Below are 16,718 nucleotides of genomic sequence, written 5' to 3' on the forward strand. Positions count from 1 at the left end.
CGAGGGGGTGTCTCAATTAACCAGTTGAGAAACACTAATTTAGCCCACAGAGAATACTTCATACATTACATGAACCTACAAATAAATATAAGAAGAGAAAGTGTCCCATATGAAGTATACAACTCTTTGGGATATTTTGCAGTAGGTGAATAGTCACATAGTTATAATTTTAAGCCTGAAATAACATTGGGAGTAAACTCTAAGGCTCAAAGTATTAGTGATCTTATCTCAGTGATAAAGAACTAATGTTAACATTCACTTACTAAAGCCCTGATCCTGCCAACTACTTTGAGTATGTCTACGTGGGGATAAAAAACCCGTGGCTGGCAGGGGTCAGCTGACTCAGGCTTGTGGGGCTAAAAATTTCTGTGTAGACATTTTGGCTTCAGCTGGAGCCCAAGCTCTGGGACCATTCACTCTCGCAGGGTCCCAGAGCTCAGGTTCCAACCTGAGCTCGAACATCTACAGAGCAATTTTTAGCTCTGCAGCCCAAGCCCTGCAAGCCCAAGTTAGCTGACCTGGACCAGCTGTGCCATGGGGCTTTTATCCGTGTGCAGGCATACCCTAAAACTATTCACAATTTTAGGTCTTGTTGACACCTATAACTTAGGACAACCCAGCTACATCACTCCTAAGATAGGTAGTTAAATCCCTGTGTAGACACTGCTAGACTGACGAAAGAATTCTTCTATCAACTGTCTCTCAATGGGGTGGATTTACTACAGCAACGGAAAAACCCCTTCATCACTGTTGCAAGTGTCTACATTATGGTGGTGTAGCTGCTGTAGTGCAGACATACATGAAAGTTAATGGTGCTTAAGTGCTCTATGAATCAGGGCTTAAAAGCCAGATAGTGTCATTAAGGCATAACCCTGAGTAATGGGAGCTCTAAAAGGCATAGGTCCTTAGGCGGGCACAATACCTCTTGGAACTATTGTAGAGCATGGTCACTTTGCAAACCTTAAAAGATGATGCAGTATGCATGGACCTTCATGACAGCTGAGCTCCTTTTGGACAGGCTAGCGGCCTTATGCAGCCCTTGCTGCAATGGGAGATGGAGAGGGTATAAGAGAAATTGAAAAAGAAAGGCTCTGCTTTTCCATAGAGGAAGTCTGAACCATTCTACATCTGGCTCTTACCCACGTCTTTCTAAACACCACTCCTTGCCTCTTTCAATATTAGGAAATTGAACCGAATTTGGATGTTCTCACTCTGCCCTTATTGTTCCAAACAATCTTGTCAGCTGTCAGTAAGAAAAACTCCACTAAAACTTCTTTTGCAAAGGCCATTAGACCAAGTTTTAAAAAAGGAAGAGTGAATTAATAAAGTTGAGACCCAAACTGGATAATTAGAGCTAGAAAAGCACAGAAGAGCTGTACAGAAGTATAAGAAACATTTTTCAACTGAGAGCATTAGAAAAACAGAGTTCATTAACAGATATATTTATTTTGGCTTTTCCATATAAAGGGATCATGATGGCTTTTGGAGATGTAGTGTGAACATTATTTACTAAGGCCAGGATTTTCAAAAGGGACTAAAGAAGGAGTTAGGCAATCAATTCCTATTGGATTTCAATGGGATTGGGGTGCATTGTGTAACCTACCCATCACTGTTAATATCCGACACGGCAACAGTGTACCCAAAGTAAGACGCCATCTATAAATGAAAAACAACACACACATTTTCATATCCAATATTCATTAAAAGATTGTTTTTCCTAACAAACCTCTTCACCTTTATGAAAAGTAATATTTTCTACCCTTTGAAATAAATTAACAAATTGTTAGAACTATAATATTTTGGATGCAATGATATTCCTCTGAGGGATAGTATATTATTGCTTAGATCTTTGACATTACCTGTTCACCAGTGAAATTCTGAATAAAGGTCAAGTCTGTAGAATTAATAATTGAAACCTGGCAATAGAAAAAAATATAAAAGGTTCCAGTCATACCATAACAAGTTATACTGTAATGTAACTACAGGTATATTTAGAAAAGTTAAAGGATGGTTCAGTGGTTACAGCACTAACATAGGACCTGGGAGACCTGAGTTCAGTTCTCTGCTTCACCACAGATTTTCTGTGGGACCTTGAACAAGTCATTTAGATTTTTCTGTGCCTCAGTTCCCCATCTGTACAATGGAGAGCATAGTACTTCCCTGCCTGGCAGCAGTGTTGTAAGGAACCATACATTAAAAACTGTGAGATGCTCAAATACTACAATATCTGGGGGAAGCATACATGTACCATAGATAGGTGCTTTTTTTTTTTTTGAGCAGTGAGTTCCAATATGAGGTTGGAATCTGGCAATATGATGTTAGAATCTGGAATCTGTTTAGGGTATGCAAGGACTACAGTCAGGTCTGTAGCTGGGAACTGTCAATTTTCCACGCAGATTGTTCCTGAAACCTGGCTTTTGTTGCATTTACTCTATAAGGAGATAAGCATTGTTTCACAACCTGCACTGCTCTCTCTTCTCTTCAGAATTTATACCATGACTTTTCATATCTGACAGTTTCATAACACATACATAGAGCATTGAACTGAAAACCAGATCTGAACATCCCTAAGATACGTAGACTTGGATGTTTCTTCATCATGGGAACAACCAGAACAGTACATCAAACACCCATGGACTTGGGGTGAATTTGGATTTGAATCTGCAGCTACAGAAATACTGGCACAAGAGTTCAAAGCAGTCTTGTAACTGGCTACAGAACATACAGACTTCAAAAATAAATAAAAGCCTGAGCTTTAAAGCCCAATTCCGGAAAGCAGTTAAGCACATGCTTAAGTGCTTTGCTGAATCAGAGTCTAAGTCCATAGGAGTTTTGCCCGGATAAGGAATGCAGCGTACAATGTGGCATAAAAACATGATATAGCCTTTCCTCCTCAAAACAACATAGCACATGCATTTTTACTACTAATCAGATCAAATGTGGGTACAATACATACATAGCCAAAGTTCTGTGCTCCCCTAGGCACTCCAGCAACCAACTCTGAAAAGATAATTAATTAATTAATGCATACATTGTTTTAGCTGATTGGAGCACCATCACTTAAATTCTGCTACCATACAGCCCGTATTATTTGAGAGTATGCTGTCTATTAGCAGTATCAAAGACCCCTGTAACTGATGTTAGATTTTTAAATTCGTATAATGTGCTTATCAGCTTCCCTAGATATATGCACAAAATATTACATCATTAAATGTTGGACTCTCGGTCTACACCAGGACAGAGGTCTCTTTCTCCCTAGTGTCCTCTAGATGACATTTACTGTATACTTTAACACTATAGGAGAAGGAATTCCAAAATTACAGGGAATAAGCAGCAGCAGTTGGGGGCAACTGGGTTAATTTGCATGAGTTCTCCACATCCCAACTGACTTTGCACGTTTTGGCTATGGAGCTGTTCATCCTTTTAAATAGTCCATTTTCATAGGCCAGCCCTTCTGACAAATAATCTGCTCTGTCTGAGACAAGATGCATAGCTCCTAAGGTCTGAGCTGCCTAGGAGGCCATGCGTTTTTCGGCTGGACCAAGTGCCTGGGTATACTGCTCAATTTCAAAATGATTTCTGGAAATAGATGAATACGGTTGGATGAACTTGGTGCTGTGTAAATGTGATTATTTATTTTTTAACCTCAGAAGTCATTTTGCTCTAAACTCTGCTGCCACATCACATGGGGCTCAGAGCTCAGCGAATATCAGCTAGACAGGGTCAGGCCTGGTCAATATTTGGCTAAGTCTTCTACTGAGCACTGGAGGAAGTGGTGTTGCTAATTCATTAGGAGGTGCTGTCTGATGCTCTGAGTCCGTCCTTAACCATACTACTAGGGAACTGTGCTGCTTGAGGCACAGGTCAGATATACCATAAAACCAAGGTCTTCACCATTTGAGACCAATTAAGATCCGAAGTCACAAGGGGAGCAACATGAACCTCAGAGTTGAAGCCAAAAAGAAAAGGAGTACTTGTGGCACCTTAGAGACTAACCAATTTATTTGAGCATGAGCTTTCGTGAGCTACAGCTCACTTCATCGGATGCATACCGTGGAAACTAACCAATTTATTTGAGCATGAGCTTTCGTGAGCTACAGCTCACTTCATCGGATGCATACCGTGGAAACTAACCAATTTATTTGAGCATGAGCTTTCGTGAGCTACAGCTCACTTCATCGGATGCATACCGTAGAAACCGTTTCCACGGTATGCATCCGATGAAGTGAGCTGTAGCTCACGAAAGCTCATGCTCAAATAAATTGGTTAGTCTCTAAGGTGCCACAAGTACTCCTTTTCTTTTCGCAAATACAGACTAACACAGCTGTTACTCTGAAACCTGAGAGTTGAAGCCAAATTCTAATCTGGGTAATGACATTGTGCCTAGCTACAAAACATTTTCCCTGTAACTGCAGTTGAAAATTCTTCCTCACTGATTCTCCTAAACTTGTAGGGCTTGTTGCTGTCCTCTGTTACATTGCTGATCCATTTTATCCCAGAGACAGCCAAGTTTTATGTTGGTGAAGAATCCATTATAGATATGTAGCTTGTAAATAATTGGATTAAACTTGTAATGTGTGTGTAATCTTCCTGATGAAATTGCCACGGACATGCAAATTGTTATACAAATACCCTACTGTAGAATGTATTTGATCTAAGAAAGAGCCTTCACTTCTAAAAGAAGCTCATGCATTATTCTCTTTCAGGCATTTTTGTTCATGTGCCTTTAAGCCTTTCCTTATTCAAGGGATCAGTTCCTTATTTCGTTTGCCTGTATAATGTTTTCTCTCCTTTCAAATATAGATTTTTAATATTAAGAGTTCAACCCTGACCAGCTCTGCTCTGAAATGCAAGGTTCAGGAAGAGGAGAGAGTATAGGGATCCGCTTCCCACTACACAAGCAGTAACTCAAGCACTGAACAGAACATATTGCATTAGGAGGAGGAACAGTTAACAAGCTGTCCCATGCACCATGTCCTCAAGGGATAGGGTCTGTAGCTTTTAGGAAACATCCAGGATCCCAAGTGAATAGTGCTTCTCTCAGAAGCACCTGGAGTTAGCTGGCAGATGTGGCCTTAGAGTGCTATCACCCAACCCTACCTGTGTAATCTTGTCCTAGGCAGAAAGATACCTATGGCTGGGGATGCATAGGTTTAGGCTACTGCAGCTCTGCTTTCCCTTGCTGTATCATCCCAGGGAAAGATTTGCCCCCAAGTACATTGAGTAGAGATTCATTATCCCACCCTTTAATATTTTAAATGTTTAAGACCCATTTTCCCATTTAGAGAACAGAAATAGATAAACAGACATGCACACAGTCATATGCTTTACATTTTGACTTGCTTCTTACCTTGTTCAAGGTCTCCAGTAAATTCCCCAGCAGCCACTGAGTATCCTAGTTTAAGAATAAATTACAAGCATGAAACCTGACAAATCATTTACTTCCAAAGAAACATGCTTCTGGAGGGGCAACCAAATTTGTCCTCTCTTTCAATAATCTCTGTCAGAACTTTATAAAATAGTATATCTAAGACTGGAGGAGTGGGTGGGAAAGGAAAATCATTTGTCAAGTTATTATGACTACCTTCATCATAAGTCGCAAAAGTACAATAATTCTACAGGCCTAAATCACTAGGAAACACATTGCTATTTAATTGCATCCCAAAATCAGCTGTTAAGCATTAATACTTTATAATTCACCTGAAAATATAAACTGCAAATGCTACATCCTTTGTGATAATAGCTTTTTTATTATATTCCTTTTTTGCCATTATGATGCATAATCACACAATTGTCTCTGTTATACGTAGGATCAGATTTCCAAAGCTATTTAGGCATCTAAAGTTGCCGATAAGTGCCCTAAAAAGGACATAAGGTTAAGCACCTAATGCCCATTGACTGAGTAAGGACTAATGGATTGGGCTCATGACTGCAAAGCCAAATACAAAGCATATGTGAGAGGACATATATCACTGCCTTCAAACTTCACTGCATCATTTCTACAATCATTGAAAAGAAAGCAACATTTGTTACATGCAGAGTTATGTGCATATTACACACAATTCCTGGAGAGAAGGAGCCACCAGCTATCTTTTAAAACATGTACTCAAAGAGATCTAGGTTTCTCTATGTACAGATTACTTCTGTTTATCTGAAACCCTATTATCCGAACCCTTATTCAACCCCCAACATGAGATACATGCCCTCCGCAGCCTGTATCTCATGCTGGGGGACAAGGAAAGGATTTGGATAATTCAGAGGTTCGGATAATAGAGCAGAGAGCCCGGGCCAGGGCTGTAAGGAGAAGGACAAACCCCTGGTTGCAGGGAAGGCCTGCTGCTGAAAGAAAAGGAGTACTAGTGGCACCTTAGAGACTAACCAATTTATTTGAGCATCAGCTTTCGTGAGCTACAGCTCACTTCATCGGATGCATTTGCATTTGCATCCGATGAAGTGAGCTGTAGCTCACGAAAGCTGATGCTCAAATAAATTGGTTAGTCTCTAAGGTGCCACTAATACTCCTTTTCTTTTTGCGAATACAGACTAACACGGCTGCTACTCTCAAACCTGCTGCTGAATGATTCCTGTGGCAGTGCAGGGAGCCCTCTGCAGCCCCACTGTCATGGGAGGGAGGGAGTGGGGCAGAGCAGAGATCCTCAGCCAGGATTGCAAGGAGGAGGATGACAACAAGCCTTTGGCTGTGGTGGAAGGCATCCTGCTGCAAAAGGCTCCTTCCCTCTCAATGATCCAAATAAAATCCATGTCCCCCATGCTTTCTGGATAATCAGGGCCCACTACTGCTCTCACTGAAGTCAATTATAGTTTGTCCTTAACGACAATGAGAGCAGAATTGGGCCCTTAGAGATTACTGTACTAAAGCATTACAAAAAAGGTTTCTTTTCCCTCTCAACAGTTGAAATAGTCCCTAATTACAGTAAGCTAAATCATTTCCCCTGACTGAAAAAAGGTGTGAACATGAAAAGTTAGTATGCTTGCTTAAGTACATTAAAACCCATGCATAACTATAGCATCCTAGTTAGCTAGTCATTTAGGATCTTGAACACTTACTCCTGTGTTTAACTTTAAGCATGTCAGTTGTCCCATTAAAATAAATTAGCAAATTACTGAATGGGATTCCTTGCTCCTGTGCTTAAAGTCAAGCAAGTGTTTACAGGATTGGGGCCTTCATAATTTAGGATTTGCTTTCTCATTCAGGTAAGTCCAGTGCCTCTAGACCAGGGGTTGGCAACCTATGGCATGCATGCCAAAGACGGCATGCGAGCTGATTTTTAATGGCACGCTGCTGCCCGCCGGGTCCCAGCTGCCGGCCCCACTCAGCCCGCTGCCAGTCTGGGGTTCTGGCTGCCAGCCCCTTGCCAGCCGGGGTCCTGGCTGCAGGCCCTGCTCAGCCCCCTGCCGGCCTAGGTGAATTTAATTTTAAATGAAGCTTCTTAAACATTTTGAAAACCTTGTTTACTTCACATACGACCATCGTTTAGTTATATAATATATAGACTTGTAGAGAGAAAGACCTTCTAAAAAATGTTAAAATGTATTACTGGCACGCGAAACCTTAAATTAGAATGAATAAATGAAGACTCGGCACACCACTTCTGAAAGTTTGCCGACCCCTGCTCTAGACTGTACATCTTACCTAGGTAATTGTCATCATATATGGGTGGTGCCACTCCAGTTTGCTTTTCTCTTGTCAGTTTCCTTAGAATATCCTTGAATGAATAGTCCGTAATGATATCTGCAATACTGGTGGTGATTACTTGACCTGTATTCAAATAATTGCATCGAGTAAAGGAATTCAGAGAAGAGCCAACTCCTTAAAATACAGGGTTATCTACAGTTTTTAAGATTTAAGATTAAACACAAGGTTCAAGACACTGTTTACTCAATTCATCACTAACTGTCCAACATCCATAACAATGTATTGCCAGACTGCTGCAGCAGAGAAGAGCAGTGCATAGCCACTGCAATCCTTCCCCACTGCCACTCTGGGAACTTCCTGAGAATATTTAAACCAATGCATTTCCACATCATTCAGAAACAGGAAGACAATATAGAACACAACATGGTATTAACCATAACTAACACAACTCCATTCCATTTCAAAGTGCTGGTCCTACATAGGCCTAGATCATGCTCTTGCATTGACAGCCTTTCCATAACAGCTATAATTCAATGGAATCCTATAGCCCAAAAGCAGTGTATTCTCAGAGGAGAGTTCAGAGATATGGAATTCTATTCCATCAGAAGTCAAAATAAGTCAGAATCTTTCTCCTTCAGTGACACAATGCAAAACCCATTACACAGGTCCACCACAACAATGAAGCTGCCAAATGGCTTGACAATGTCTTCCTGGCAGGCAGAGACCAAGAATGCGCCTTACCGTAATAATGGTTAAATCAAGGGAGGGGCAAAAATGTTCTGCCCTTACCTCTAGCAAGGCAGGTCTCATCTATATATGTGGCATCATGATACCAAAACAATGAGATGGGGTATTAGAAATGTCTGGACAGAAATCAATCTAAAAATCCCAAACTGAACTTATGCTATGAAAATGTCACACATAATGTACTCTCTCTATTGTGCAATTGACACTTCAATTCCAGATGAAAATAAAGTTAAGTTTGTCCATTAAGAGGCAAAATGTCAACAGTAAAACATTTACCTCATTTCGTCTCCTATAGAATCCATGGCCTGATTCTGATCTCATTCTTTTTTTTTTTTAAACACACAGGAGTCACTACATTGACTTCAGAGCAGTTATTCTGATTCACACGTATATAAGTGATACCAGACTCAAACAGATAGCCTGACGCCTAGAAAATAACAGGAATCCAGGATGAACTTTCTCCTGACACCTGGCCTTTCCTTTTTGGTTGAAGTTAACTGAGTGAACATACCTTGCCAGTAAAAACTCCCAGGTCCTCCTACTATAAGATCCCCATTCTACAAAAACAACAGACATGAACAATGTTAAATTATAAATCGATAACACGCAGTGGAAAAACAATTAGTACAATTATATCTAAACAACTGTCCTGTTTTATTTAAACAACAAAAGGAAAATCAGGGTCATGGTACAGGATATAGGCCCCGATGCAGGAAAGCACTTCTTTAAGTACATGCTTTAATCCACCCTTTTTTCAGGAAAGCGGTTGAGTGTGAGATTAACTTTGAAGTCAAGACACATGCTTTAGTGTCTTTCCTGAATAGGGATGCTTTCCTGAATCATCAGGGCCATAATCGGTTTGGCATCTACAGAATAACATTTCTCAAAGACTGCTTTGTTTCTTTGTAAACAAAAAAAAAACTAAAGATAACACAAAAGAGGTCAGTGATGCCCAATGTATCCAAAGCAATGCTTTACAGACGGACATGGCTATAGCCACCTTGTAGCCATCCCTTTGACACAGGCTAATTGGGTGAAAAGAATAACATGAATGTAAAATGGATAACAATCTGTCTCAGAAACACAGTGTACGGTTACTGTGTTTAGCCACACACATGTGGCCCTGGTGATCTAGTACTGCTATAGACCCACTAGCTACAAAGTATATTCCTAGGGCCCATAGTATTGTTACTAGGTGGCATAGGGGAATGCACTGGACACACTTTCAAAGCACTCCACCCCTACCTACCCCCCAGAAAAAAACAATGTGATTGAATTATTAGCCTGCTGTTGAAAGAATCCTCCTATAAATTGCTTATATTTAAAAAACAAAACAAAAACCACTCAAGGGCTGATGCTCAGTATGTTCTAAAAATCAGGTCCTGGTGAGTGACTCAAGTTGGGCACACGAAAATGGAGGCACCCCGTGGGCTGGGGCACCATTGCCCCCCTTGATTAGACAGGATGTTGCACAGCAACTGCCCAGATCAGCAGGGCAGGCACCCACCCCTGGTTCTCTGAATCTCTGTAGTCCTGTTCTGGAGATAAGGATGTTTATTTCTGTCCCATGGGGTTGTACAGGGCAGCCCTTATGTTTGACAAAGGTAATCAGACCCTTGCCATCAACAGGCCTGAAACCCCCTTTGGTTCTTAAGTCCCTGTTAAGGGGTTGGTAGGGGAATCCAGGCCCAACCACTCCACTGGGTTCAGCTCAGATCCCTTAACCTAGGCAGGCAGAATCCTCCAAAATTCTCCTGCTATACTCTGAGCTCCTTCCTACCTCCCTTGGTTCTATATGCTTCTGAAGCCTGTGGCTCTGACTGTCCCTTCTCTAGGTCATTGTCACTCCGAGGCAGCTTCTCACCAGCTTGCTGGCAGCTCCTTCTTTCTTGGGTCTGTTGCCTCCTCTGGCAGCCACCTCCCGCTCTGAGCTCTTTTATTTTCAGCTCTTTTATTCAACCAGCTGCTCAGATGCTGCCAATCAGCACTGATGGGCAGTTCCTTCATTAACCCCTTGGTTGCCAAGCCTGCCTAAGGTCTATGCACCCCATGACACAACCAAAATCCCTAGTCACTTCTGAAGGTTTGGATGGCCAGAGCAACAGTAATGCTATAGCACAGGTTGGGATGGATTCAGGAGAAGTCAATGGGAGTGCATCTAACAAGTTATCTTTTATCTATTTTTGAAATTAAACTGGGAAATTTCAAGTCTGTAATGCTTTTGAGAAATTGCAGCTGTGACGGGTTGCCCCCCACCCTGGCATGTCACCTGATGTACTGGGGTTTAATTGAGCCTCTCCCGCTCAACCAGCCTAGGTTCCCTCTTCCTGCTTTGCTGAATTAGGCTCTCCAGCCTCTTGCAGCATACACACTCAAGTAGGGCTACACCCTGCTGCAGACACAGACTGAAGTCAGCTCTGTGTGAGAGGGCTCCCCAGCACTCACGTGGCCACCTCTTTTGGGAGACAAACCCAAAATACTAGTGTTTTGCACTACATAGAAATATCTGTACAGCACAAGCTCAAAAAATTCACCCTCTTCCTCAATGTGAAGAGAGATATGCATGACTTCTTCCCCCCCCCCATTAAAAATTGCATAAACTGGGTTTAATAATAAACAAAACAAATTTTATTAACTACAAAAGGTAGATTTTAAGTGATTAAAGGAATAGCAAGCAGAACAAAGCAGATTACTTAGCAAATGAAACAAAACACACAAACTAAGCTTGACACATTAGATAGGTAGGATACAAATTAGCATATTCTCACCCTGAGTGATAAATAGGCTGGCAGATTCTTAAGGCACAAGTTGCCTTGGCTTTCCCAGGTTTTAGCCTGATTTAGTTGGTATTGGTCCTGCTTTGAGCAGGGGGTTGGACTAAATGACCTCCTGAGGTCTCTTCCAACCCTAATCTTCTATGATTCTACGACCAATACTTCTTACCGTTCAGTCTTTGTTCCTCAGATGTTTTCAGATGTGTTGTTGTAGGGAGAGTTAGGACCCCTCATGTTGTCATTGTTCCTGTTTTATATCTTCCCCCCACTTGCTGGAAAGTTTTTTGCTGTGACCTGGGTCAAACAGTTCCCATTGTATAGAGCTATCTTTGAGAGGTTTTTATTGCACACAGTTCCTGGGGTAATCCTTATGCATTTCTTCAATAAGAAGTCCCTAGCATTGTTTAGCCTCATCCATTTGAAATACAGAGACATGGTCAATATTCCCAGCTTTAGATACAAAAATGATACATGCATACAAATTAGATAAACACATTCAGTAAATCATAACCTTTCCAATGATACCTTACATGAGCAATCTTGCAGAAAGTACATCTCGGTTATGTCATATCCATATCATAAGCATATTTCCATAAAGAATATGGAGTGTAATGTCACAGCAGCAACTTCATGAAAAATGTTACTCAAAACAAGAAGGGGATGAATTTCCAATCAGGGGGACTGGAATAGATGAAGGAAGAGGTCAATTGGGATACGTCAGCATAAAATTTCTTCCACGGAGTTCAAAAGTAGAATCTTACCTTGTAAAAATCTAAGCTGAACCCTGCTTGACAGAAACCTTGTCCTTCAGGATCTGCATTGCCTGCATTATCAAAATATGAATATTTATTGATCTCATAATGCCTGAATAGAACTTACTTATAGCCATAAGAGATGGTTCAGAGAAGAGCTACAAGAATGATTAAAGTATTTTAAAACATGCCTTATGATGAAAGATACAAGGAGCTCAATCTATTTAGTTTAACAAAGAGAAGGCGAAGGGGTGTCTTGGTCACAATCTGTGCATGCCTATATATGGAACAGAAATTTGATAATAGGGGGCTCATCAGTTAGCTGACAAAGCTATAACAAGATCCAATGGCTGGAAGTTGAAACTTGTCAAATTCAGAAATGAGGTTTAATTTTTTTTAACAGAGAACCACTGGACCCTCTTACCAAAGGTCATGGGGGATTCTCCATAACTGGCAATTTTTATATCAAGTTTGGATGTTTTTCTAGAAAACATGATCTAAACAGGAATTAATTTGGGGAAGTCTTATGGTCTGTTATACAGGAGGCCAGATCAAATTATTACATTGGCCCCTTCTGGCTTTATAATCTATGAATTGCCATCACTACAAGATTTCCCAAGGAGAAATAATTAGTACCCAGATTTACATGCAACAACAAAAAGAAAAAATATATACTTTATTGAATTATTGTATCATAGGTTTCCGTTGTGGGTACATATTTTATTAAATATTGTAGTATTGCCTTATCTCCATAATTCAAAGTGATACTGCAAATCTAACTCCTGTGTCAGTACTATAGTTTGTTACAGTAGTAAGAAAATTTTGGTAAAAGAGGATGGAAGAAAATATAAAAGCATGTATATGATTTTATTTTAATTTTAATTTTGGAGAAATATGTTTTAATGCATTGGTTCTCAACAGGGGGTCCGTGAACCCTTTCAGGGGGGCCGAGGGGCCCCAAACCTAAAACCCAGAGCCCAAGCCCCAGCACCTCCCATGGGGCTGAAGCCAGGAACCGCAGGGTTGAAGCCCTGCTCTCTGGCGCCCCATGTGGGGCAGACGCCAGGAGCAGCAGGGCTGAATTCTGGAGCCCCAAGCCCCGATGCTACCCACAGGGCAGATTTGGGGGGGACATGTTGGTTTTGCCCCCCCCCCCCAAAAGAAAAAAAAACTACAGTGCAAGAGCAGGGCAATCCCAGGGCAACTCCACACACACACACACACACACACACACACACACACACACACCGCCACCTCCTTCTCTCCCCACCCCCTGGCCAGGTCGGAGGCAGGAAGCAGGAGCCAGGCAGTGCAGGACAGCTACTGCTCTGGCTAGTGTCAAGGAGCAGGCAGCTGCGGTGTTCCCTTGTCTCCTGCTGCTGCTGGTGCAGGGGGTTGAAGCTGCTCCTCATCTCCCAGCCCCCTTTGCTCATGCTGCTGGTAAGAGCCAACCGGGCGGGAGAACCCAGCTCTGTGGCTGGAAGAGCCCTCAGGGAACAGAGACCGCAGGGGAGTCCTCCAGACACACAGCCCCTGGCTACCTCCCTCTCTGCACCGAACTACCCCCTCCCTGCACCTTGAGATACCCCCTGCCCACACACAGTCCCTAGTTACCCCTCTCTCTCTGCACTGAACTACCTCTGCCTGCACACAGCTCCTAGTTACCCCTCCCTGCACCCTGAGCTACCCCCCTGCCCGCACACAGCCCTTAGCTACCCCTCTCCCTGCACCCACCTTTGAGTTATAATTTTTGGTTGTGCCCCACTCCACCCCCCACACACACACATCCAGGCAGGCGCGTGGTCTGCTGAGGTAAGTCAGGGGGTGGAGGTGGCGCTCCCTCCCTAGACCCTGCCATGTGGAACTGGCTCAACCCCTGCTGGCCCCTGCTCACCCAAAATAGAAATCAAAGTACATCTGTGCCCAAGGGCCCTCCCCCAACCCGGCCCAGTGCCCCAAGTCTTCCCTTCTCCCGCTGGGCCCTGGAGTTTTTAATAGCATATTGTGGGGGGCCTCAGAAAGAAAAAGGTCGAGAACCCCTTTTTTAATGCATTTATGGATAGCAGAATCACAATAGCACACAAAACGTTCTAGGGATCCAGTCTGACAGGATCTGGTACTGGTAGTAAATCTGTGAGCTTACGCAGTTATTGTCTTAAGGATGTGGTCTTGTTTTGTTTATTTACTTTTAGCAGCTTTCTAGAATTTTTATGAAAAAATATACCATGCAATTAAATAAACCCCACAGCCTTGAGGCAAAAGGTACAAAACCACCTAAGGAGGTAAAACAATTATATGGGACCCTATGTAATGAAGAAATCAGGGCCCTCTGCAGAGCCATGAGATTGGTGCCAAATGATATCCTGAAAAATGATATTGACTACTTGGGACATTCTTCTCTCACTGCCTAGCCAGGGTCCCTAGCCACCATCAGTGGGCATCCTGTCCAAACCAGCATGGGTAACCAAAAATGAATGGCTTAGCAAGGAGTCATAGAATTGCTGCAACAGCTTGATTTGCCATAAATACAAAAATAAGGATCTCTTAGGAAGTTTGAAACTTTTGGATAAATAGTAACTTGGAGGGTGGGTCAATCTGGCTGTATTCAAAGGGGCCACCCTGCAGGAGATCCTGGCTATCTATACAACCCCGAGGGACATACAGGTAATTCATAAAGCCAGGCTTTTTGAGAGACTGGATTTTGGGTTAAACAAGTATTGAACTGTAATATAATTCAGCATATTTGTGTATATTTGCTGAGTCTTCTTTCTTAGTTCTATCACCATGAAGCAATAGACTTGGAATAGACCACCCTGCTATGGTTGCCCAATATCTGTTGGAGGGTGGGAAGAAGAATGTGGCGGTCTTTTCTCCTTCCTCAAACCCCCAAAGAAGACCTTCCCTATGAACGCCACGCACCTGGGGATATGCAGGTTCAGAGGGCTACAACTGGGCAGAAAGTGAGAATGGCCATTGGAACAGTCCCTCCACATGGCATCATCCCTGAGCAAAGCCAAAGTGACACACCAGCAGGAACTAGTGCAGAGCTTTTGAACATTGTTTTCCCACAGATTCAGCTTCTCGCTCTGTGGTGTCCTCTCTCCCCTCTTTGGGGGTTTGGGTGTAAGGGCTAGGCCATGAGAGGGAGACTTGGTAATGCAGCTCTATCTGGAGCTACTCTGCAGTGGAGAACCTAGTGGGTAAAGCTGAGGAGTTGGCCCTACATGCAGATGTCCCAGTCGCCTTTGTATGTGCTGAGTTCCATGGGATTTTCTTGCAGATCTTAGGAAGAATCACAGGGCTGCTTGGTTGCACACAACTCAGGTGTGCATTCTCAGGGCAGGCAAACAGGGCTACACAGAGGTTTTGGGGAAAAATCTGAAATTAAGGCCCCCACCTTTCCAACAAAATTACCATGGATTCAAGAGAGGGCCCCGAGGGTGATGGATGGGGCTGAAGAGTGAATCCGCCCCACACTCACCCAGCTGTGGTAACTTCAGTCCCATGGGGCTGGGCTCGGCACCCCACTCTGTGCACTTTGACCTAGTCATGACAAAGGGATGGCCAGGCCAAACTTTAATGGTGCTGCCACCCCATGCACCAGGTCACAGCACCTTTCACTCAAATTCCATGGGCTTGGGGGCCCACTCAAAATGGGGGGCCTGGGGAAAACTGCCCTTTTGGTCCTCCCACCTCGGCTGGCCCTGCAGGCAAACCTCACAGCACGGCATGATGTTGTCTCTAGAACTCCACAAGAATGAACTTGGCAAATTTCACTATCATAGCCTCTTCAAAGGAGGGAGCAGATCCATCTACTTGTCTGCCCAGGGCTTTGTTGCCACTATAAAAATAACAAACTGATCATCAACAACTTAGCCCTCCTGTGGGCATTTCCACACAGAGGCATAGGCTAGCCCATAACATTAGCTATTAGCGTTGGAAAACACCACATGGCAAGTAACTGTGAAACAGCAGCTATTTCTGGTCTGTGGGAGAAGTAACTGCTAGACAGTGAAATGATTCTGTAAGGGCCCAATCCAAGTCCCATTCAGTCAACAGGTTCTTCTCATTGATTTTAACGACAGTTGGAGGAGGCCTTTAAGATGTGTCTCTACAGCTGCTGGGAGTGAGTCTTGCAGTCTGGGTCGACAGATTTGTGCTAGTGGAGCTCGTGCAAGCACGCTGAAATTAGCGCTGTGGGAGCTCGGGCTCTGAGGCTTAGATAGGGAGTTGGGCTTCAGGGCCTGAGCTCGAATGTCACAACAACATCTACACAGTTATTTTTTAGCGTGCTAGCCCAAGCCCTGTTAATGCAAGTCTGTTGACCTGGGCTGTGAGACTCACTCCCAGCAGCTGGGCAGACACACTTTTAGAGTTTAGGGAAATAGCACATGAAGTGACTCCCCCCCCCCCCAAGCTTAGCAGGATTCAGAAAGCAATCAAGTCATTCATATGGATAATAAGAATATACAGAATTATTGTAGTAAATATTTAAAACCACACACACACACACACACACGTACGTGTTGGAACGGCTATAAACCCTCCTGCTTCGAGGCTTATGCCAGTCTTTAGCTTTTGAAGTAGGACGAAACTTCCTTGGGGTAGGTTATCCCATCACTGCTTACTGCAGGAATTCTGACACCTCCCTCCAAAATACCTGGTAAGGTCAACCGTCAGAGACAGGATACTAGACTAGATGTATCCCTGATCTGATCTAGTGTACTCCTATAAATAACTGGGCTTGGGCCTTTATACACACCCTCTCTGACCGATTCCGTAAGCAGG

At 43.0% G+C, this 16,718-nt stretch overlaps 1 protein-coding gene across 1 annotated transcript in view; it reads right to left on the bottom strand.

The window, feature by feature from the left end:
• ITGA8 (integrin subunit alpha 8) overlaps window positions 1-16,718 on the bottom strand; it is a 172,565-nt gene that overhangs the window by 133,409 nt on the left and 22,438 nt on the right. Inside the window, exons 5-11 of the mRNA XM_073334109.2 lie at window positions 11,940-12,001; window positions 8,916-8,961; window positions 7,655-7,780; window positions 5,351-5,395; window positions 2,957-3,000; window positions 1,860-1,916; window positions 1,604-1,656 (exon numbers count right to left, since the gene is read on the bottom strand). Of these exons, the coding sequence (XP_073190210.2) occupies window positions 1,604-1,656; window positions 1,860-1,916; window positions 2,957-3,000; window positions 5,351-5,395; window positions 7,655-7,780; window positions 8,916-8,961; window positions 11,940-12,001 (433 nt within the window). The remainder of the gene's footprint in view (window positions 1-1,603; window positions 1,657-1,859; window positions 1,917-2,956; window positions 3,001-5,350; window positions 5,396-7,654; window positions 7,781-8,915; window positions 8,962-11,939; window positions 12,002-16,718) is intronic.

The sequence above is a fragment of the Lepidochelys kempii genome, chromosome 2 (genome assembly GCF_965140285.1).
Source record: "Lepidochelys kempii isolate rLepKem1 chromosome 2, rLepKem1.hap1, whole genome shotgun sequence".
Taxonomy (NCBI): domain Eukaryota; kingdom Metazoa; phylum Chordata; order Testudines; family Cheloniidae; genus Lepidochelys; species Lepidochelys kempii.